Source organism: Thalassophryne amazonica, chromosome 16, assembly GCF_902500255.1.
Source record: "Thalassophryne amazonica chromosome 16, fThaAma1.1, whole genome shotgun sequence".
Taxonomy (NCBI): Eukaryota; Metazoa; Chordata; class Actinopteri; order Batrachoidiformes; family Batrachoididae; genus Thalassophryne; species Thalassophryne amazonica.
In genome coordinates, this window is record NC_047118.1 from 40,114,190 (window position 1) to 40,137,776 (window position 23,587).

Below are 23,587 nucleotides of genomic sequence, written 5' to 3' on the forward strand. Positions count from 1 at the left end.
ATAAATATGAAATTATTCACTGTATCCTTGATCTCTGGACATAAATAAAAATAAACAAAACTGTGTTTCGCTTTGAAGTTATTAATTCAGACTGAATTCTATCGCTCTATCTTGACTTGTCAGAGAGCCACGCAATGTTTGGAGCTGTGTGAACAGAACGGAGGATGATTCTCGTTTCTTTCTCGCAACAAGACAGGAGTCCCAGTTAGTAACTTTAATCTGCACAAAAGTGAATCACAACTCATATTCAGGGATGAAAGTGGTGAAAAACAAAAAAAGCTGAAACCAAAAATTACCCCCCAACAGCACCTGCACGAAAATGTTTGAATTCTAGAAGCTCTGAAAAGCAATCTGGGACTATTCCAGACAATAAACTGGAGTGAGTGCTGAATCCATTTATGTTGTGTGTTGGGGGGTGTGGCTGGATATTTTGGTGTTCTTTTCTTTTCTTTGCTCTTCAGGTGGCATGGAAACTGATTTGTCTGTGGAGAAGGTGCTGGCTGAAGAGTCCTCACCCTCATCAACATCATGTGTAGCACCTGTGACGGGTGCTCACATGCAACCTTAAAGACTTTCAGCTGAAGCAGATAATTGGATGCCGTTCTGCATTTAAGTCATGTGTGATTCAAGCAGAACTGCCGGGAACTCGACCTTGTGATGTTCGTTTGTGAGACACTGAGGACCGCACCTGTGTTTGACACATCGAGCCCGTGAAGCAAGGAAGGGTGAGGACACATGCTGTCAGCACACATTAAAGGTAATTAAGTGTTTGACTAATTGTTGATAGTAACTTGGTGTTTTGTTACACAGTATACTTGAATTGTGATGAGAATTGTGCAGCTTGCTTCTCACTGCTGTGGCGTGCGGATAAGTGATCCTCCACCTGTTATGAGAAGCTGCTCATTTGCATAAAGTTAAAAAAGATACAGACCTGAATGTGTTGCTGATAGCGTGTGTCTTTTGAAAGATATTGTTGTAACTGCTGACTTACCTCACCTCTTCTTTGCTTCACAGAGAGTCAGTTTGTTGTGTCCACCTGGGGGGTGTTTGGCGGTGGTAGTGGGTCCAGGAGCGCCGGGCTTTGATCCTTGCGGGCGCTGGAGAGCGTGCCAACAGTCACTCCACCAGAAGGACGCTATTTTTGTTTTTACACTTTTTATGCACAGCGGGTGTAATAAATATATTGTTTTTGGAACCGCTTTTCTGGTTATTTGTAGCGCTGGGTTCTGTCTGACGCAGGTCCGCTCCTCAACCCGCATCGACACATAACAATTTAGGTGAGAAAAAAAATACAACTTTCCTTATTCAAATTCATTCCAGTAGTATTCTGCTCTTACTAGGATGCAGCAGTTTTCTAGTTTGGCAGATAGTTCTGGAAGAAATCACTGAAGAAATTAACAAACTGAAAATATGGTTTGACCGAAACAAACTGTCATTAAACTTAAATAAGACAGGGATGAAATGGAGGTGTGAGAGTCACTAGGTGTTTACAGGAAACATTTATTTCTGTATGTATTTATTTATTTATGTTAGTTGCTATTATATATTTTCTGTTGTGTTTCTATTCAGGTTCTTTTTGTCTCTTTCAATAAATTGTATATAATAATCATTAGATTATTAATATATAAGCAAAAATAAATTTAAGGAATATTACAATTTGAAAACAAATGCACCTGAACGTGATGACGGCTGCAATTGCTAAATGCTAACTTTTAACATTGAAAATGCCATAGACATGCTAACGCGTTAGCATCGCTCCCGTTTTTAAGTTATAAAATACATCAACTGTTTCAGAAGACCGTAACAGGTCAGTTTAACATAGAAAAGGTAAATAATACTCACGGACGTATGCTCTTTAGGGTTTTAGCGGGGGAAAATTAAGCGAAAGAAAGAAATAAACGAAGCAATCGACCGAAGCATTGCTTCAATCTGCGAACCACGCTTCGATTGGTTCAAGGTTCAAAGCAAAGCCGCGCTGCAGAAAAGTTGATTAAGGACCCGCTGCAGGGTCTGTAATCAATGTAGAGAAATGATAATTTTCTTGACAAACACCCGCCAAAACAACGGCCACTCTGAAGGACCGATAACAGAATCGTTAAGCACAAAGCTTAATGATGTCAGTGGATCGAATCATTTCTTAACGATACCCGAAAGGAACCGGTTCTCGATACCCATTGTTGTGTGGGCCGCTGAAGAGGAGGTACTGCTGGCCCACCACCACCAGAGGGCGCCCTGTCTGGAGTGCGGGCTCCAGGCACCAGAGGGCGCTGCCGCCTCACAGGAGCAGCCCGGGTGACAGCTGTCACTTATCGCCTACGACAGCTGTCACCAATCATCTGATCAGCAGTGGTATATCAGCAAGACATCTCCACCTCTTTGCCGAGATATCGCTCTACCTAGGAGGTACAGTACTCAGCCGACTGTGTTGTCTTTTTGACATTAACACTTTGTTACTTTTGTGCGTTAAATAGCAGACATTCTTCCGACGAGAGGTGGAGGTGGTTTTCCCGCCATACGGGTTGCTGGGTGCAAACGCACCCACATTTAACTGTTTTTGTTCCTCGCCAGCAGTACCAGATCCGACACGCGGAGGCAGTGGCCACCTGGGAGTTCGGGACTTGGCGGCTCCAGTATTCCCGGGGTTCGGTGGCGGAGGAAATCGTGTGGTTCCGGTTCTGCTTTGGACAGACGTCTCTTATCTTCGAGCCTGCCCACGTGACACATTTTGTGAATTGACTTCTTTGTCTATTGTTGTAATCTGTTGTGTTTGTTGTGCTTATTCACAACAGTAAAGTGTTGTTATTTTACTTCCTCCATTGTCCGTTCATTTGCGCCCCCTGTTGTGGGTCCGTGTTCCTACACTTTCCCAACAGGATATCTCGGCCAGCGTCATGGACTCCGAGGGGCGTCACCCGGCTGTTGAACGACCAATGGGAGAGCAGGGAGCGCAGGCGTCTGCAGGAGACGTGATTGGTGAGCTGCAGCACATTCTCACCGCCTTTACGGCTCGGTTGGATCAAATGACTGAGCAAAACATCCTCCTGAACCGCAGGGTGGAGGCTCTCTCCACACAGATGGCGGCGAGCGCTCAGGGCGCTGCTGCAGCTCGTCCTCCTGCCGACCCTGTGCAGGATATAAACGTTCCAGTGGTGGTTCAACAACCCCTCCCACCATCCCCTGAAGCATACATAAGCCCTCCTGAGCCGTACGGAGGTTGTGTGGAGACGTGCGCGGATTTTCTTATGCAGTGTTCGCTCGTCTTCGCACAACGTCCCGTCATGTACGCGTCAGATGCTAGTAAAATAGCTTATGTGATTGCTCTGCTTCGGGGTAAAGCACGCGCCTGGGCTACGGCGCTCTGGGAACAGAACTCACGGTTGTTATCAGCATACACTGGGTTTGTGGGGGAGTTCAGAACAGTGTTTGATCACCCTAACAGAGGAGAGACCGCTTCAACCGTGCTGCTGTCAATGAGACAGGGACGCGAGAGCGCAGCCGCTTATGCAGTCAACTTCCGCATCGCGGCTGCGAGGTCCGGCTGGAATAACGTTGCGCTCCGCGCTGCCTTCATAAACGGACTGTTGTTGGTTCTGAAGGTGCAGCTGGTAGCTAAGGAGGAACCGCGGGATTTAGATGGGCTTATCGATCTCGTTATACGGTTAGACAATCGGTTGGAGGAACGCCGTCGGGAGCGAGGCGAAGGACGTGACCGGATACGCGCCGCCCCTCTCCCTTCCGGGTTCGAAAAGGGGCCGCCCTCCCCACGCTCCACAGCCGCAGCGCTTTGTGGGGCAACAGCTCCCCCTGCTGACGTTGTTAGGGAAACGCACAGGGCCAAAATGGGGAGGCTGATCCGTGGAGAGTGTTTTCTCTGCAGCTCAACTGAGCACACACAGAGAAACTGCCCCAAACGGCCAAAACGACAACACTCGCCCTTAGAGACTGGGCTAAGGGGGGGGTCAAAACATTCAAGTGAGACACACACAAATTGCCACACGACTCCCAGTCACAATCCTGAGCGGGGATTTAACCCTTCAAGCCCGAGCACTGGTGGACACGGGGTCAGAAGGGAATCTGCTAGACAGCAGATGGGCAAGGGAGGTAGGGCTCCCTCTGGTGGCGCTTCCTTTGCCATTGCAGGTGCAGGCACTAGATGGCACCCTCCTTCCTTTACTCACACACAAGACACAACCAGTAACTCTGGTGGTGTCTGGAAACCACCGGGAGAAGATTGAGTTTTTTGTAACTCCTTCTACCTCCTGCGTGATTTTGGGCATCCCATGGATGTTGAAGCACAATCCCCGGATTGATTGGCCGTCTGGGGTGGTGGTTCAGTGGAGCGAAACCTGCCATCGGGGGTGTTTAGGATCTTCGGTTCCTCCCGGTTCACAGGCTAAGGAGGAGGTCAAAGTCCCTCCCAATCTGACGGCAGTGCCGGTTGAGTACCACGATCTTGCTGACGTCTTCAGTAAGGATCTGGCACTCACCCTTCCCCTGCATCGTCCGTACGATTGTGCCATTGATTTGGTTCCAGGCGCTGAGTTCCCGTCCAGCAGGCTGTACAACCTCTCACGACCTGAGCGCGAATCAGTGGAGACCTACATCCGGGACTCATTAGCTGCCGGGCTGATCCGGAACTCCACCTCCCCGATGGGGGCAGGTTTCTTTTTTGTGGGCAAGAAAGATGGCGGACTTCGTCCATGTATTGATTACAGGGGGCTGAATGAGATTACGGTTCGCAACCGATACCCGTTGCCATTGTTAGATTCCGTGTTCACCCCCCTGCATGGAGCCAAAATCTTTACTAAGCTGGATCTTAGAAATGCGTATCACCTGGTTCGGATCCGGAAGGGAGACAAATGGAAGACGGCATTTAACACCCCATTAGGTCACTTTGAGTACCTGGTCATGCCGTTCGGCCTCACCAACGCCCCCGCGACGTTCCAAGCCTTGGTTAACGACGTCTTGCAGGACTTCCTGCACCGATTCGTCTTCGTATATCTGGACGATATTCTCATCTTTTCTCCGGATCCTGAGACCCATGTCCAGCATGTACGTCAGGTCCTGCAGCGGTTGTTAGAGAACCGACTGTTTGTGAAGGGCGAAAAGTGCGAGTTTCACCGCACGTCTTTGTCCTTCCTGGGGTTCATCATCTCCTGTAACTCCGTCGCCCCTGATCCAGCCAAGGTTGCGGCGGTGAGAGATCGGCCCCAACCAACAAGCCGTAGGAAGCTGCAACAGTTCCTCGGCTTTGCTAATTTCTATAGGAGGTTCATTAAGGGCTACAGTCAGGTAGTTAGCCCCCTGACAGCCCTGACCTCTCCAAAAGTCCCCTTCACCTGGTCGGATCGGTGCGAAGCCGCGTTCAAGGAGTTGAAACGACGGTTCTCTACTGCGCCAGTTTTGGTGCAGCCCGACCCTAGCCGCCAGTTCATGGTTGAAGTGGACGCCTCTGACTCAGGGATAGGAGCCGTGCTGTCCCAGAGCGGAGAGACCGATAAGGTACTTCACCCGTGTGCCTACTTTTCACGCAGGTTGACCCCGGCTGAACGGAACTATGACGTCGGCAATCGAGAACTCCTTGCGGTGAAAGAGGCTTTTGAAGAGTGGAGACATCTGTTGGAGGGAACGTCCGTGCCATTCACAGTTTTCACTGACCACCGGAACCTGGAGTATATCAGGACCGCCAAGCGGCTGAACCCCAGGCAAGCCCGCTGGTCACTGTTCTTCGGTCGTTTTGGCTTCCGGATCACCTACCGCCCCGGGACCAAAAACCAGAGATCGGATGCCTTGTCCCGGGTGCATGAAGACGAAGTCAAAACGGAGTTGTCGGATCCACCGGAACCTATCATCCCGGAGTCCGCTATTGTGGCCACCCTCACCTGGGACGTAGAGAAAACCGTCCGGGAGGCCCTGGCACGGAGCCCGGATCCCGGAACTGGGCCGAAGAACAAACTTTACGTCCCACCAGAGGCCAGGGCTGCAGTCCTGGACTTCTGTCACGGCTCCAAGTTCTCCTGTCATCCAGGGGTGCGTAGGACCGTGGCAGTTGTCCGGCAGCGCTTCTGGTGGGCGTCCCTGGAGGCCGACGTCCGGGATTATATCCAGGCCTGCACCACCTGCGCCAGGGGCAAGGCTGACCACCGCAGGGCATCGGGACTGCTCCAGCCGCTGCCTGTGCCTCATCGCCCCTGGTCCCACATCGGCCTGGATTTTGTCACGGGCCTCCCGCCGTCCCAGGGCAACACCACCATCCTCACGATAGTGGACCGATTCTCCAAGGCGGCCCACTTCGTGGCCCTCCCAAAGCTCCCGACTGCCCAGGAGACATCGACCTCCTGGTCCACCACGTCGTCCGGCTGCATGGGATTCCAACAGACATTGTCTCCGACCGCGGTCCCCAGTTCTCCTCGCAAGTCTGGAGGAGCTTCTGCCGGGAACTGGGGGCCACGGTGAGTCTCTCGTCCGGGTATCATCCTCAGACCAACGGGCAAGCAGAACGGGTCAATCAGGAGGTGGAACAGGCCCTGCGCTGCGTGACGGCCGCGCACCCGGCGGCCTGGAGTACCCATTTGGCCTGGATCGAGTATGCCCATAACAGCCAGGTGTCTTCAGCCACCGGCCTCTCCCCTTTTGAGGTGTGTCTGGGGTATCAGCCCCCGTTGTTTCCGGTGGTTGAGGGAGAGGTCGGTGTGCCCTCGGTCCAGGCCCACCTGCGGAAGTGCCGTCGGGTGTGGTGCGCCGCCCGTTCTGCTTTGCTAAAGGCCCGGACGAGGGCAAAAGCCCATGCAGACCGTCGGCGGACCCCGGCCCCTGCGTATCGGCCAGGGCAGGAGGTGTGGTTGTCCACAAAGGACATTCCCCTGAAAGTGGACTCCCCTAAACTACAGGACCGTTACATCGGTCCCTTCAGAATCCTTAAGGTCATCAGTCCAGCCGCAGTGAGGCCGGAAGCTGAAGCCTCACTGCGGATCCATCCTGTTTTCCATGTGTCCCGGATAAAGCCGCATCACACCTCACCCCTCTGTGCTCCGGGTCCGACGCCGCCTCCTGCCCGGATCATCGATGGCGAGCCGGCTTGGACTGTGCGCCGGCTCTTGGATGTCCGTAGGATGGGCCGGGGCTTCCAGTATTTGGTGGACTGGGAGGGGTACGGACCCGAAGAACGCTCCTGGGTGAAGAGGAGCTTCATCCTGGACCCGGCCCTCCTGGCCGATTTCTACCGCCGCCCGGACAAGCCTGGTTGAGGGGGGGGGGGGTCCTGTTGTGTGGGCCGCTGAAGAGGAGGTACTGCTGGCCCACCACCACCAGATGGCGCCCTGTCTGGAGTGCGGGCTCCAGGCACCAGAGGGCGCTGCCGCCTCACAGGAGCAGCCGGGGTGACAGCTGTCACTTATCGCCTACGACAGCTGTCACCAATCATCTGATCAGCAGTGGTATATCAGCAAGACGACATCTCCACCTCTTTGCCGAGATATCGCTCTACCTAGGAGGTACAGTACTCAGCCGACTGTGTTGTCTTTTTGACATTAACACTTTGTTACTTTTGTGCGTTAAATAGCAGACATTCTTCCGACGAGAGGTGGAGGTGGTTTTCCCGCCATACGGGTTGCTGGGTGCAAACGCACCCACATTTAACTGTTTTTGTTCCTCGCCAGCAGTACCAGATCCGACACGCGGAGGCAGTGGCCACCTGGGAGTTCGGGACTTGGCGGCTCCAGTATTCCCGGGGTTCGGTGGCGGAGGAAATCGTGTGGTTCCGGTTATGCTTTGGACAGACGTCTCTTATCTTCGAGCCTGCCCACGTGACACATTTTGTGAATTGACTTCTTTGTCTATTGTTGTAATCTGTTGTGTTTGTTGTGCTTATTCACAACAGTAAAGTGTTGTTATTTGACTTCCTCCATTGTCCGTTCATTTGCGCCCCCTGTTGTGGGTCCGTGTTCCTACACTTTCCCAACAACCCATCTCTAGTTGTCACCATCCTTCGCTTCCACTTATCTGAGATTTTTCTTGGCCTGCCACTTCAGGCCTTAACTAGTACTCTACCTGCAGTCTTCCATTTCCTCACTATGTTCCTCACAGCGGAAACTGACAGCTGAAATCTCTGACATAACTTTTTGTATCCTTCCCCTAAACCAAGATGTTGAACAATATTTGTTTTCAGGTCATTTGAGAGTTGCTTAGAGGCTCTCATGTTGCCACTCATTGGAAGAGATGCAAAGAGGAGAAACATTTGTAAATGGCCACCTTAAATACCCTTTCTCATGATTGGATTCACCTGTGTAAGGAGGTCAAGGGTCAATGAGCTTACGGCGCCATGACGGCGATCTGTGCTTCGAGGCGGCAGCGTCTCGCCGTTTCAAGTTGAAAACTTCCACAGTTCAGGCTCTGTTGACCCAGTAAGTCGTCAGAGAACAGAGAACTTTCAGAAGAAGTCGGCATGAGGAGGTTATTTGGACATTCCATTGTTAAAGGACATTTTGTAATGAAAGAACGTGCGGGCAGAGTCGCATGTCGGGCCGGACCCGTCCGCGGGGGGTCGCGACAGGAAAAACACCTCTGTTGGAAACCTTAACGGGCAAGTTGGAACATGCCCAAGCTGTTAAACAATTTCTTAGTTACTCACTTGTTGAAAGCCATCAAAAGCCGCCTGAAGTTTACAAATGGTTTTCAACACGGAGGTGTTTTTCCTGTCGCGGCGCACACAGATTTGCCGAGTCCTCACGGAAACGACTCGGCGAATTTGCGCGCACGTCTTTCATTAAAAAATGTCCTTAAACAGTGGAATGTCCGCATAAAGTCCTCATGCCGGCCTCTTCTGAATCTTCTCTGTTCTCTCACGACGTCCTGGGTGAATTAAGCCTTAAATTAGGATGTTTTCAGGTTGAAACAGGCCGACGACGGCGCCTGGAAGCGCTGCATGACGTCCCGCTCCGTGGGAAGTCCTTACACCGACAGAAACACCCCATAATCTCTCATCAGCCGTTAAACTTTTCACCGAAAACCAGCTTAATTTCTCGAATAGTGTCCACTCGGATATTCCTCACAGGTCCAGAAAAATTTTTGATAAAGCAACGCACGCCGTCTCGAGCAGCGTGTGAAACAAAGGAATTCAGCCGAGAGGGCTGGACCACATCTCACTCAAGGCCTGCCCACAGGGAAATGACGTCACCGACATGCGTGAAAAAACTCACGCATGCGCACGAGGGTTCAAGCATGATTGGTGTAATCGCACGTCATTCAAATCCATATAGTTTTTGAAAAAATAAAAAGGTCGGTTTATTATCTAATAGACCTCGTATGTGTGTGAGAACATAAATCGTACGCTGTGAACTTTTACACCGTGCGGTTCTGTGGTACAGTTTGAACTGAAACCGAGTACAGTGATTAAAAATATCATACAGTGTCTGCCCAGCTTCAGGACGAAGACTGCCATGAACACTACTGGCCAGTAGATGGCAGTAGAGACTGTGAAAACTTGCCGAAACAAAATTCCAGATAATCCGTGTCTGCTACATTTAAGATGTGTGGCATTTAACAAACCCAAACACAATAACAATGTCTATAAACCCAGAGAATATATTCACAAGAGTTTTAGGAACTAGAGTTTAATGCTCTTGTCCGTGGAGCCTGAACAGAGTGTCTGAAATGCATTTGTCCTGTCGTGAACGTACTGAGATTACCCTACCCTACCTATAATGCACTGCTGAACTAATACTAATCCAACATACATACTTCAGGCCATAGACATACTTCCACAGCATGTCTTTTTCCTGATTCTCTCCCCTCAGCCCCAACCACTCCCAGCAGAAGACTGCCCCTCCCTGAGCCTGGTTCTGCTGGAGGTTTCTTCCTGTTAAAAGGGAGTTTTTCCTTCCCACTGTCGCCAAGTGCTTGCTCATAGGGAGTCGTTTTGACCGTTGGGGTTTTTCTGTAATTATTGTATGCCTTTTGCCAGTCTAACATTTTTTTTCGTGCTCCCGTGACGAAATGAGTCAAATTTTCATGACAAGGTTTTTTTAACTCACTATTCCAACCCTACTCCTACCCCGACCCTAACCTTAACCATAAACTAATCTTACTCTTTCCCCCCACCCTAACCATAACCACCCCCCCACACACACATCACTTTTAATTTCGTGCAGCCATCACGGAACGAATTAGAAAGACTTCATGCTGCCGTGATGAAAATGAGGCGCTTTTCGTCACAACATCATGAACCAATAGATTAATGTATATTTTGTGCTGCTGAATCACGACTTGCCATGAGACCAGGTTGTTATATCACAATACAAATTATTGCCTAAACATGTCCAGGATTTGTTTAAAATGAGGGATTCCAGCTACAATTTGAGAGGGAAATTATTATCTGAGAAACTAAGGATCAGAACTACTGCAAAAAGTCATTGTGTTTCCGTTAAGGGTGTTCATTTTTGGCATACGTGTCCTGATAATAATAAGTTACTTGTTACTTTAGTCAGCTTTAAAAGGCTTTACCAAAAAAAAAAAAAAACGTACCCATTATAGTTTGAAAAATTAGGTTTACCATTTTATTGTTGTGCTTGGGTTTATGGACTGTTGCTTGTTTAGTTGTGTCTTAAAATTCTGGTGCACTGTCTGAGTTGTTTTGTTTGTGCACATTGTTATGAGCATATATATTTATATATGTATATATTCTTTACTTTCTTTATTTTTTATGGTATAAGGGGAGGGTATCTATAAGCTTTGCTTCTGCCTTCACCCTTTCGGCCACACGGGTTCATTGTAGGTGGTTCTTTTTATGAATTTGTTATTGTCTGTGTTGATATTCTGTGTGCTGAATAAATAAATTAATTCATTCATTCAATAAGAAAAACTTTCAACATAGAGCAGCGCCACCGCCAATGTGTAGCAGAAGACATCGGAAGGAAGGCAGTGTTCTATGCATTTTGGGTCAAAATGCATAGAACACTTCCATCTACTGGATAGGAGTGTGAATAGCATCCAACTATCACATGGATGCTACTTGTTACGCTGAATCACACTAAACAGAATTTTCAATTTACAAATGCCTTTTTACATATGAAAAAAAATGACATATTAACAAATAAATAAACCAACCAAGCAGATACTCAAACCTTCAGAATTAGCACATTACATTAAAACTAAAACATATGTGTGATATTTTCCACTTTGTAAAAATGACAGAGTTGACGTTAATTCGATAAACTGTCTGGAATTAGTTTGGTTTATAAATCAAACCATAAGTGAAAACTGCTTTGCTTTTGATGTCTCCTGCCCACATCTGGGGCACTGTATGTTGATGTAAATGAGTTTTTTTTAAGCAGCCTCGCAGCCAGGCCCTAAAAGTAATCGGAACTAAATTTAGTAGAAGCTGATTGGTGCGCTGATGGTTTTCGAAATTATCTGAAAAGCTAATCTGCTAACAAAAAGTTAGCTTCGCTAATTAGAGGTTAGCAGATTAGTGGAACTGTGCCCACCACTGCCAAAGACTGTCAAGGTTCACGATGCAAAAAATTAATGTTCATCCATCTTGAAAACACTGCCATGGTTAAAACAAGACCACAGCAAAATGACAAATATCTTTGTTCATCCTCTCGGAACCTAAGGCTTTCCGGGGTATGGACAAGGTTTCAAAGTGTGACCTTCCCGGATGCATTTCCGTAAAGGTGAGATGAGGGCATTACTACATTAGTCCTGCCCTGCTTAACTTTGGAAAGAGGGCATGGGGGTCCTTTCCATTTAAAGCAAAAGGCCCAAAAACAAACTGAACATTTTGTGTGTTAGGGATGCATCATCTCTGTGTCTATGGAGTATTTTCTTTGCTTTTGCTTTATTAATATATTTAGTCAAAGAATGAAGTTTAGAAAACTCTTGTCAGGCATTAAAATGCTAAGCAGAAACAGGTGACCTTGTCCCTGTGCTCCTCAATGCTCTGTTGCTCCCCTTGTAGTTTGGTGATAATATCGCAAAGGTCCTGTCTCTGCTCGGCAGCCTCCCTGCGGTCCTGCTGCAGGATATCCATCAGCGCCTGATGGTAGAATAATCAAGGACATAAAAGAAAGCATCAAAAGGATGATCAAACACTTTTGTCTAAGCTACAAGAAAAGGACTGTATTCTGACACAAGAACAAGCCTATTTCAGTCGTCAGCTCATAAACATCCAAAAAACATACTGTGAAATCAGAGGCAAGAGCCTTGGTCTTTATCTGAGATTCAGTATCTTCAACTTTGCCTTTGCGAATCTCATGATGCAGCGGTTTCTGTGGTAAAGGTGGTGGACAACGTCTGACTCCACTGGAGAGCACAGTGGTTGTTTTGGGTAATACTGTTGAGTCTGGAGCATAGACAGCTTGTATCTCTGCTTCTGTTAACCTGGACTTAGTTCCTCTACCTGCATGGATATGGAGAAGAACAGCAGTAAAGACATGGGCATACATTTTCCTCACAAGGCCAGGGTAGTTTTTGCTGGTGGAAACAGGTATTCTTTATTTTGTGGGAATAATTTACAAATATAGGGGGATCATCGCTTTGGTCGTCATGGTGCAAAAGCGCACAAACTCTGCAAAATGTAGCCTGATAAAATCAATACACTTCAGCTGTCTGCTGTCATATTGCAGTATGTCAACAGAGACAGAAAAAAAATAAATAAATAAAAAAATTAAGTATTTCACTATATTATCCAATTAATTTACTGCTCTATTCTTCCAAAAGTACCATATGAAACAACTCAACCTTTCAGCAAATACAAACTGATTTTACATTAAGTTAAATGAGCTATTAGAGAAATCTGGAAAATCTCTAGCTATGGAAAATGAAAACATACAGCTGTATTCAGCTCCATGAATACTAGTACTAATTCTTCATCTCCCCTTTTGTGCTGCTCCTGACAGCTCACCTCCCTCAGCAGCTCTCTTTCACCGGGTTGAAGCCTCCCCTTGCTCCTCCAACACCCTGGAGAGTTTCATAGCCTGCTCCAGGTGCCTGTCCTTCAGCCTGCCCAGCTCTCGACTCGCCATCTCCCAGTCCTGACGCACCCTTAAGATTGCATACAAATATGTGTTGCTATTTATTTCGGATTCATAATCGTCTGACTCGTAATCATCAATGAAAAAGACCTACTTGAATAAGTGTCTCTATAATAAGGTATTGTTTTCTGGTCCACTTGAATATTGGTCTTTTTATTTGATCGTGAACAGTGTACCTCACGTCAAGTCCATTTTTTTATATAATGCCAGATCCCAACAACCATCACCTCCAAGCATTTTCCAAACTGAGCTGCATCAAGTTTCCAAAAAACATTTTAAGTTTAAGATGAAATAGCCCATACATCATCTTAAGCTTCCACTCTTTTTTGCAAACCTGGCCCTGGTCTAGATCCTTCTCAACATTCCTCAAGAGCAAGCACATAGTGACAATGATGAATTCCCATTTAACAAATTGAAACCTGGAGCAGACCAGAGTCAGTGGGTGGCTATCGACATATAGTAAGCATTTTGTCAAATTAGAAATAAAGAAGTCCTATATAGGCCCTGAGGCTCACTAGTCCTTCTGCGTTTCACAAGATTCCATAGGGTGAAATGAATAAGAGACTGTGGCTTCTCAAGACAAGGCCAGTGTGCATTTACAGCTGGGTGGACTGAGACAATGCAGATGGTGTCTTGTCCAAGGACACACACTGGTAGCATGACTGGGAATCAAAACCAGGTGTACATATTGGCAACACACATACATGTCAACCTATACGGATTGTCTGTAAATTATACGTATTTTTCAGAGTTTGTGTCATACGGGTGTACAAATAAAGTCTTACGAATATTCAGGGTTTGGTCTGCAGCGGCTCTGTAATCAGCTGTTTCTGCAGCGCAACTCCACTTTGATGCGTGAACCAAATGAAGCAATGCTTCGATCCACTAACTCGTTGGTTCTTTGATTCACTGCTCTTCAGAAACGGCAAGTCCACTTCTTAACTCCTCTCAAAGCTATTAAAATATTGTGAGTTACTTTTGTGTGGATTAAAGTCACTAACTGGGACTCTTGTCTTGTTGTAGTCAAGAAACGAGAATCGTCCTCCGTTCCGTTGTCTGCTCAGACAGAGTCTGGTTGGAATTAATAACTTCAAAACGAATTGCCGCTTTAAATAAAATGACACCTCTTTAAAACGCTGTATTACAGACACGAAACTACAATAGACTAAAATGTTTTTTTCTTCCCAAAATGAGACGTCCTGCATTCTTTATGAATTAAACTGATGCTGATGTGAAGCACAGCGAGCTCAGATGTATGGAAAGACATTCATGCCAATAATGTCTGAAAGGAAATGCTTTTGACAAAAACTACAGATTTTGTTTATTCCTATTTATGTCCAGAGATCAAGTATCCACCATGAAGTTTATTATGTCCAAAGTTTAAGGATCCAGTGACCAATTTCATATTTATTTACTTTATTCAATTTATTTTTCATGATTTTATCAATGTATTTCCATTAGTGACAGACAGTTCTTGTTTCTGTAAAAAATAACTAAATTTGACACATTCAGTTCGAGAAAATTCAGCTTGACGCATGAATACTAGATTGCTATTGTTTGAAATTCAACTGTGGAGGAAATACTAATGATCCTGACTTTAATGTCATTGTGGCAACTCATAATTTGTGGACAAAAACCCAGTCATGTGACACCACTATGCGGTTGTGTGTACTGTAATAAAACTGATTTTGGTGCGATCTGGAGGTTATAAGGATTTTGTGTTGATTTTATGGATTTTCTCACTTGGTTATACAGGTGGACCCTCAAAGGGGTTGACATATATGAACCCAACTCCTTATCCCACTGAGCTACTATCTTAGCAATGAGCTAAGACAAAACAGTGAGTGTGCTGGCATTACCTGAATGAACATTTATCAAAAGAACTGCATCTCAAAACTCAAAAATAAGTTTTGAGTTCTGTTATTTCAAGGTGGGTTTACCAAGAATCATCAAGTTGACATTAGACTGGGCATATGTGGTTCATGCCTTTAAAGAATTTTAACAGACATTGGCCGTGGAGGCTCAAGGTAAGTAAAGATGTGTGGTGCACCTTTCAGTGAAAGACTGCTCTGACTTTGATTCAGAGGCAGTATTTTCTTACATCAAATAGAGGAACCTTTACAAAAGTTAGACAAACCTCTCAAACTGAAGCCGGTCCTGACGCAACTCCTGAACTTTACGTTCAGCACGGCCGCGTTCTTCCTCTGCCACGCGGCAACGCTGAGAAACTCGGCGCTCATACATACGGCTATGTCGAAGCTGCTCCCTTAGTTTCTGTACCTCCAGGAGGAGAAACTGTGTCAATCCCTCTGGCCCTTCCTCATCTGGAAAAATAGAGAGGAAAGTTCAAAGGTGGCAGTAAATAGGGACATGACTCTTGAATGAATACTAAACATTTCGGCTTGTCACATACATGTATGGGTAAACTGTAGTTAGAATTCCCATCCCTTACCTTGTTGAAGTAAAGGTCAGAAGTCTTACATTTTATAATACAAGAAACATGTCCAAATGTCCAATTTTGTACCACCACGAAGTACGAAGGCCTTACCTTTGGTTCAGCATACATAAGACAAATTTAAATTTTGACAAATATATAGACAATGTTTTCCAAAGCCCTTCACATTTTCTCCCCCTTCAGTCTTTCTTGCACCCCTGGCTCAAAGTTATCCCATATGTCAATTTGTAGGACCACTGCTTCTGGGATTTCAGGGTCTGGAAAACTCTGGAAGACTTGGGATTCTCTTTGTGTGTTTTCTGTTGATTACTACTCATCTGTCATCAGCTGCACAGCTCTAGAGGTTGACACACAACAGGCATTTTAACTGTGTCATCCTGGGCTTTATTGCTGGATCTCTGGTTGGCCTGGTCCCTTGGAGGTAGGGTTGCCAAAAGGCCAGTTTATATAACTTACCTTCCTGAGTTGCATAAAAGCCTTTCCTGGAGTTGAGTTTACTTACATTTTTAAGGCAGCAATTGAACTTAAGCATTTAAGTTGAATCACCCTGATAATTTTTGACATGTACTTGGCATCACTACTACCCTCCTGGAGGAGGAGGGGTCTTTTGCCGTTCTGCTACTCTCCTATAGGAAGGGTCTGTCTCTGATCTGCCTTCTGAATGAGAGAATATTTTAGTTTTGTATCTTGGATTTGTGGAATAATTTGTTGAAAATTGTAAGTGAATGATTTTCCACAAATCATTGGTGCTTGGCCCTCTGTGGCCCAGAGCTAACAATTTCAAGTTAACATCAACATATTTTGCATACCCTGTGTGTTACATTTGCTAAAGGTCTGCCCTGTTTTGTCATGCTATACCTCTGCTCTGTAGCTAATATATGTATGTCGTCCCAATTTTCTTCTTTTCTGTTTGAAATATGGATCAAATTGCTAACTTGTAATCAAATTAAATCTTCTGATCAAAGACCCTGAGATACTGCAGAACTGCAATCAATTCCTGAAATTCCTGTGGCTATGCAAATCTCATGTTATTGATGTAATTTTTGTCACAGAGGCTGAACTCTACCAACACAGGTCAATATTGAAAGTTTGACTCATTGTAATATTTACAGGATCAAATATTTACAGATTGAAATTCTCATTCTGGCATCAGATCTTATAATCTTAATAGACCATTGTTCATTGTTTGGCTCATGGACACTGAGTACTCCACAAGTCGCTCATATAGAACCCTTGGGAGCAAGAGCCTTTTAATACAGGCATGCAGACTCCGTGTGAATACACAAACATGACTGAAAATATGGATAAACACCATGACAAATGCCTGTAACATGCCCAAAGAAATGTGCACAAAGTCCCCTAAATGTGTCCCAGATGTGACAATCGGAACAATAAGACACTATTTAATACAAGTAGATACAATATTTTAAAGCAGAGGTGGGACAAAGTCACCAGCAAGTCACTCTCAAGTCATGAATTCGCAAGTCTCAAGTCAAGTCCCAAGTCAAGTCTCAAGTCATAATGACCACCAATGGTTTGCAAGCTTGCAAGACTTGAGACTTGACTTTAGACTTGCCGATTCATGACTTGGCGAATGACTTGACAGTGACTTGTCCCACCTCTGCTTTAAAGGCATGCAAGTTAGGTGAACTGGAAACTTTATAATTGCCCAGGTCTCCCTTGCAAAAGAGATCTTGATCTCAAAGGGACTAACCTGGTTAAATAAAGGTTAATTAAATTAAATTAAAATAGATTATCTCAGTCCGTGACACTTGTCAGCTGTAATCCTTTATGTACTGTGTGTACATTTTTGTCACAGCTTTATTTCTAAAAAATCATTCAGTATTTCAACAGTAAAAATTGCTTGTGTGAAATTACATTTAATGTTTTGATTCAAATGTGCTTCACATAAATGATAGCTGTGTTTGGAAGGAAAGCTGGGAAAACAGCAGCATTTTTCTATCAGGAAACGTTGGGCAGATTGCGAAACACTATAACGCTCCAGTCATTCCTCAAAATCATTAAAGTGTACTGCTCCAGTCGTCATCAAAGAAAACACCAACTCAATATTTTCCAAGCGTTTAGAAATGTGTTCCAAGCGTTTTGGGCAGGTTGCCAGGTCGTCACTTTATAAACCAGCCTGTTAGTAGTCAAGTCGGATTGAACCGTTTCATCCTGTTTTAGGACTTTTTGGATTGTGAACAATCACAGTTCAACAGCGCCCTGTGGAATAAACTGTGAGAGCTGCTCCTTGTACGTGTTTTGGACGAATAGGCACTTAATGCTCCCCCATGCTGACAGAGAAGGTGGGAGCTCACGCTTAGTCATGAGAGATTTACACACTACTAAGCATGCACATTGAGAATGTAACAGTGATCTATTTAGGGCCCTGTCCCACTGGCGTTTAGGAGGATTTGCGTATGGATTGCGCACAAAATTGGCTCATATTCGCTTAACATCCACAATATGCGTGAAACATGCTTGTATGAGTCGGCTGACACCCGCACACGTCTGCAATTATCTGCAGAGGCAACTTTTTTCCGTTGCCAGGATTTTTGACCTGCACAAAATTTTGGCTGCGGATGACATCCGCCTTACATACTCCATACATACTCAATACATACACAATCTATGCGCTGTATATACGCTGTCATCTGCTGATATCCGCAACTGACAGGGATTTGCGGCTTGGCAGCGGACTGGGACAGTGTGTAAAAACGGATATTTTGCATGCCCATCATGTCCACATCACGGACTAAATAAGTTGTAGCAATTGCATCAGATTGGCCACGAATAAAGCGTTTTTATTACATCTGCTTTGCATGTGCTGTGTTCACAGCTGGACACCATTCTTTGTTCTACCGGCTGCCACGCGCTCTCTGCGTCTGGATGCTGCCTATATAAATAATTATTTGTGTCGGATTAATCATTTTATTCTGCAGATTGGCTGTTGAAAACGTCTCTAATCACCTTCTGAATCAAAGCTGCAGCTGGAGCCCCGCGCGCGAACGACTCCAGCTGCAGAAAGCATTTTGAGCCGTCCTAAAAAGGTAATTATTTGACTTGTTTACATTATCAAGGCTGATAAAACAGTTGCGTGTTTTCCTTCTTGTCTGTAGCTGTTACAGTATTTATTCCTGTGTTTATAACAGATTTAAACTTCTTGTTATAATCGTTTCAGATGAGCTGCGCTCTGATGTGATCCGCTGACGTCACCACTCGCACTGTTCACTGCTGTTTACTCCAGTCAACTTGTCCAAGTCCAGCAAATGCTCCAGAGCTGTATTGTTGGTGATGCTGAAAGGATGCGAGGTGCGCTTCATTTATGACCACCATGCAGATGCCATCACGCGCAACACATGCGCGATGCATTCATAATACACCCGTAATGCTGCCAGATAATCTCAATGTGGCTGATCCGTTTCCTCACTACAATTCATTAGACAACCGTGATTGTTCATCATATATTCGCTATCTGGTACATTATTAATATATCCATAATTCATACTGGACATTGTCATTTTAGCCATTTTTGTGCGGACGACAACGAACGCTGAACTTTGTATACTCAATTCATGCACAATTAATCCGCTCCCAGTGGACAGGGCCTTAGTGGCTATTAGTGCCAAGCCTTTCATTATATTTGTTTTACTTCTAAATTCCTCTAGATAACCTTCAGCATCACAGTCACCTTGTGCACTCACTTTTATCAGTCACTAGATAAACAATGTTTCTGCATCCTGGAGATGAATAGTCCCATTTATAAATTATATTAATTGTGTACAATCTAATTATTAAATTATTAACAGAGCTTTCTCTCATCGTGCCCCTGTTCTGTGGAATGATCTCCCTGCGTCAATAAAACAATCAGATTCTGTGGAGATTTTCAAGTCCAGACTTAAGACGCACTTATTTTACCTTTCATATGGCTAGCATACTGGTACAGTTTTGTTTTACGCTTTTTACTTTTTTAATTCATTTATAGTAATTGGAGCAGTCTGCGGCCTCAGCTTTACCTAAATTCTGGGTCTTTTAGTGACGTTTAGGGCTAGCGGCCGGCGATCACCTTAGTATTTCTCTGTTTTTCTTGTTGTTTAATGCTGGCAAATTATACAGTATTTTTGTCTTTCTGATGCCTGATTCTGGTTTTTTCTCTGTTTAAGGTGCAGCTCCATCCAGAGATGGGAGTTGTATTCGTGTTGGCGATCCTCCTGTCCTGTGCGCCAATAGCATTTCTTGTATATTCGTCCGTGAATTGTTCTGTGAATTGTTCTGTAATTTATGTTTGTAGCATGGTCAAAGCAGAGGGTCACCCCTTTGAGTCTGGTCTGCTTGAGGTTTCTTCCTCAGAGGGAGTTTTTCCTTACCACTGTTGCTCTGGGGGTTGGTAAGGTTAGACCTTACCTGTGTGAAGCGCTTTGAGGCAACTCTGTTTTGATTTGGTGCTATATAAATGAAAATAAATTGAAAATTGAAATAACTTTTATGTTTTGTGAATATATTAGCTGCTCATACAAGTTGTCTATAAAGGCAGTAAAAAAAAAAAAGCTTGAGTATTTATTTATTTATTTATCACAAGTCAGAATTTGCACTCAAGACTTCGTATTTAGATTGTAAGTCAAGTGGCAAGTATGAAACGTTCTGAGTCTGACAAAGCAGTAATGCACTGCAGAGTATTTCTCAAAATATCCTTATTGTTAGCAGCATATCCAGTTTGGTTTCCAGAGGTAGTAGGCCACACAACTGTGGCTATGAGGCAAAGTGGGACACTTGAATTGCATAGCAGCTCAATTCCACGAAGGGCTTTAGTGGCACAGAGCCATCATCACTGCTGTTATCACTCATCCTTGAGCTTTTCTTGACATAACATCAAATTGTCTACATAGTATCAAAGTTAGGTTGCATGGCAGTCTTGTGATTTTTGATAGCTCAAAGTCATCATATGTGTCGAACGTAAATATGAGTCCACATTTACCCAGTATTAGAGAGCAGCATTGAGTGGGCTCCTCTCCAGTCAGCTGGGTGTACTGCTCCGGGTGGTAAAACTCCAGTGATTCCATGAAGGCCTGAAGGCCTCGCTGACCCTGACTGTGCAGAATGTCAAGCAAGCGACCTGGTGAACATCAGGAGGAAATTAAGTATCAAATCTGAAAATGCAGAAAGGCAGGAGCAAGTTTACATTCCATAGTCTGTGGAAGCTGAAGTCAAGAGTCTGCAGAGTAAGAAAGCGTTTGGCTCCTAGTAAACACCAGCTAAACTGTTTGCAAGATACAAAGTTTGCAACAAAACAAACCATAGTTTTTGGACTTTCTTTTTCTCTGCAGATTTTTGGACTTATTTTATTCATTTAATTAATTTGTTTGGGTGCCGCCTATTTGCTACTCGCACTGGAATTTGGCAAATGTTTTTTTTTTTTTGCCAGATTTCCATCTTGACACAATTTCAGTTTTTGCAGGTCTCAATATCCATCCATCCATTTGGAACTGGGCCAAAGGTCTTAGCAGGAATTTCTGATTATTCTCAAGAACAATGTTTAAATGGGTCAAATATAATATTGGAGATGTTCAGTCAGTAATTTAAGTTGAAAATTTGCTCTCTAGTCCAATTTGAGTTTGTGGTCTGGATGTTACCTTGATAATGCATCAATTTCTGGCAAAGTGCTCCATTACAGAACCGTACACCTTGCAATTACTTGGCCTGAGCTTTGCATGTATGTTACACGATAACAACTGTGAACAAAAATGTTGAAAAGCTGGACCTCAGACGACTGAACAATCAAAAGTTTATTTACACAAGCATCTAGTTTTGTTCCATCACTGATGGTGACCGTGTCTTTTAGATGTGCCTAAAACACTTCAGTTATGCTGCACAAGTTCTTTGGTGAAATGTAACAAGACAGTTGAACCTTTTAATTTTTAAAGTTGCATACAGTGTAATGTTTGGTTGTGATATTTCATGAAAGACTTAAGAAATGAAGTTGTTACTAATGGAATTGCTAAAATTTTGAACTTGTACAACACTTCTTTGATTATATTCAGTATCTTCAACAGTAAAATGTTTTAGAAAAAAAACTTGTGCCCTGTAAACACTGATCTAGTAAGTCCCTTCGGCTGCTCCCTTGTTTTTCACTCGGGTTGCCGAGCAGATCTGATGTGGATCTGCATGCAAAATTGGCACAGGTTTTACACCAGATGCCGTTACTGAAGCAACTCCACATTGCATGAAGAAACCAGCAGGGGTAGGGCTTGAACCAGGAACCATCTGCACTGAAACCAAGCGCCCTAACAACTTGACCACCACCCCGTTACTCTAAACACTGATCTGATATGTAAAAATAGGCCTCATTGCAGTTATGTGGGCATTTTAAATGATTAACATGAACAAGAAGCAAAGAAAAAACAGATATGAAGAAGTCATATTGTGATTTGAAAAAATAAAACCTGCAGACACTTGAATCTTTGCTCACCAGCCTTGCTGATACGCAGAGGATACTGCGTGGAGTTGAGCACCTCGTCTTCATCCTGCTCATCAATGACCTTGCACTGGCGCAGATACGGGGTGAGTTTAGCTGGGTTGAGGATACGCGTGAGCTTATGACGAACTTCCTCCACGCGATCCCACAGCTCTTCACAGCGCTCCTCAGACCAGGGAGGAGACGGTCGCACCTCCTCCCCTAGGGTATGACCTTCTTCTTCTTCCCAAGCGCCTACAAAATTCCAAACAGCTGAGTCAAAAAATAAATAAATAAATAAAAATTTTAAAAAATTATACGTATATAATTTTCTCCCCTTTTGTTCCATTAATTAGAGCTAAAATTGCAAAAGGTCTGGCAATAAAATGAGAGCAATGGACAGGTTTCACTACCACACTTCAGACCCACAGACCACATACTGTGATACTGAAGCCTAGTGAGTTTTTCCTCTGACGAATCCCAGCAGTATTTGTTTTGTCTGTCTGACTTTGTCAGTGCTTGCATCATGTGGAACCAGCAACGGCTACAATCACTGTCTGCAAACTTTTTTTAGTCATCAAATGCAAGTATTTGAGATACTTTTTAAAAACACTTCCGAATGACAACATCAGCCTTTTAAGTGCGTTGGTGATGATGTTTGTGATGGAAGAAGACAGTACATAAAGACAAGCTGAGAGAATGTCTATGAAACAGAACATGGAGCCTGATATACATCAAGTATCACACAGTGTTCATTTGTAGCACTGTGAACTGTGAAGACATAATGAGTGGACATCTTCCCAGGAACGAATATCGAGAGAGATTTACAGCCTATAACCATGTTTGTTTGTTTTTCCGATGGTGAATGACACACTACAACTCCCCTCTCCCCAAAGATACAGTCATTTTTATTTCTCTTACAATTAAATTTTAGCTTTAAAATAAGCAACAAATTCCAAAGCCAGTAACTGGCTACAGACCAACATATTCATTACTGATAAACCATTGGCTGAAATTAAGAAGTAATATTTATGCCACCTTGCTCACTTAATTTGAAGAAACTTCATTCAATTGAGTGTTACCAATTAAATTTACCATACAAATAAACATAAGCAACTGATTAGGAGATTATACCATCATCTTCTTCTTGCTGTTCCACCCCATTAGCAGATGATCTGCCTTCATCTCAACCTGTTCCCGGTCTCTTTTTCTGTCACACCAAGCAGCTGCATGTCCCTCACCACATCCATAAACCTCCTCTTTGGCCTCCCCTCCTCCTCCATCTGTCTCCTACACACATGTACAAACAATCTCACTCTCGCCTCTCTCCATCCTACTTGTGCTGTCTCTCTGATATTCCTAATCCGATTTATCCTCATCACTCCCAAAGAAAATTACATCATCTGCAGCTCTGCCACCTCCACAACCTCAAAGCCGTACAACATAGCTGGTCTCACTATCATTTTGTCAACTCTCTCTTTCACTCCTACAGATACCCTTTTGTCACAAATCACTCCTGTCACCGTTCTCCATCCCCTCCCCCTGCCTGCACTCTCTTCTTCACCTCTCTAACACAAGCTCCATTACATTGGACAGCTGGCCTCACATATTTAGAGACATCTATGTTCACCACCTATATTCCTTGCAACC

At 44.6% G+C, this 23,587-nt stretch overlaps 1 protein-coding gene across 1 annotated transcript in view; it reads right to left on the minus strand.

Annotated features, from left to right (window-relative positions):
- The window catches only part of zmp:0000000896 (caspase recruitment domain-containing protein 10), a 101,113-nt gene that overhangs the window by 35,969 nt on the left and 41,557 nt on the right, over positions 1-23,587 (minus strand). Inside the window, exons 8-13 of the mRNA XM_034191341.1 lie at positions 21,953-22,192; positions 20,462-20,599; positions 15,169-15,355; positions 12,925-13,041; positions 12,180-12,393; positions 11,915-12,034 (exon numbers count right to left, since the gene is read on the minus strand). Coding sequence (XP_034047232.1) covers positions 11,915-12,034; positions 12,180-12,393; positions 12,925-13,041; positions 15,169-15,355; positions 20,462-20,599; positions 21,953-22,192 — 1,016 coding nt within the window. The remainder of the gene's footprint in view (positions 1-11,914; positions 12,035-12,179; positions 12,394-12,924; positions 13,042-15,168; positions 15,356-20,461; positions 20,600-21,952; positions 22,193-23,587) is intronic.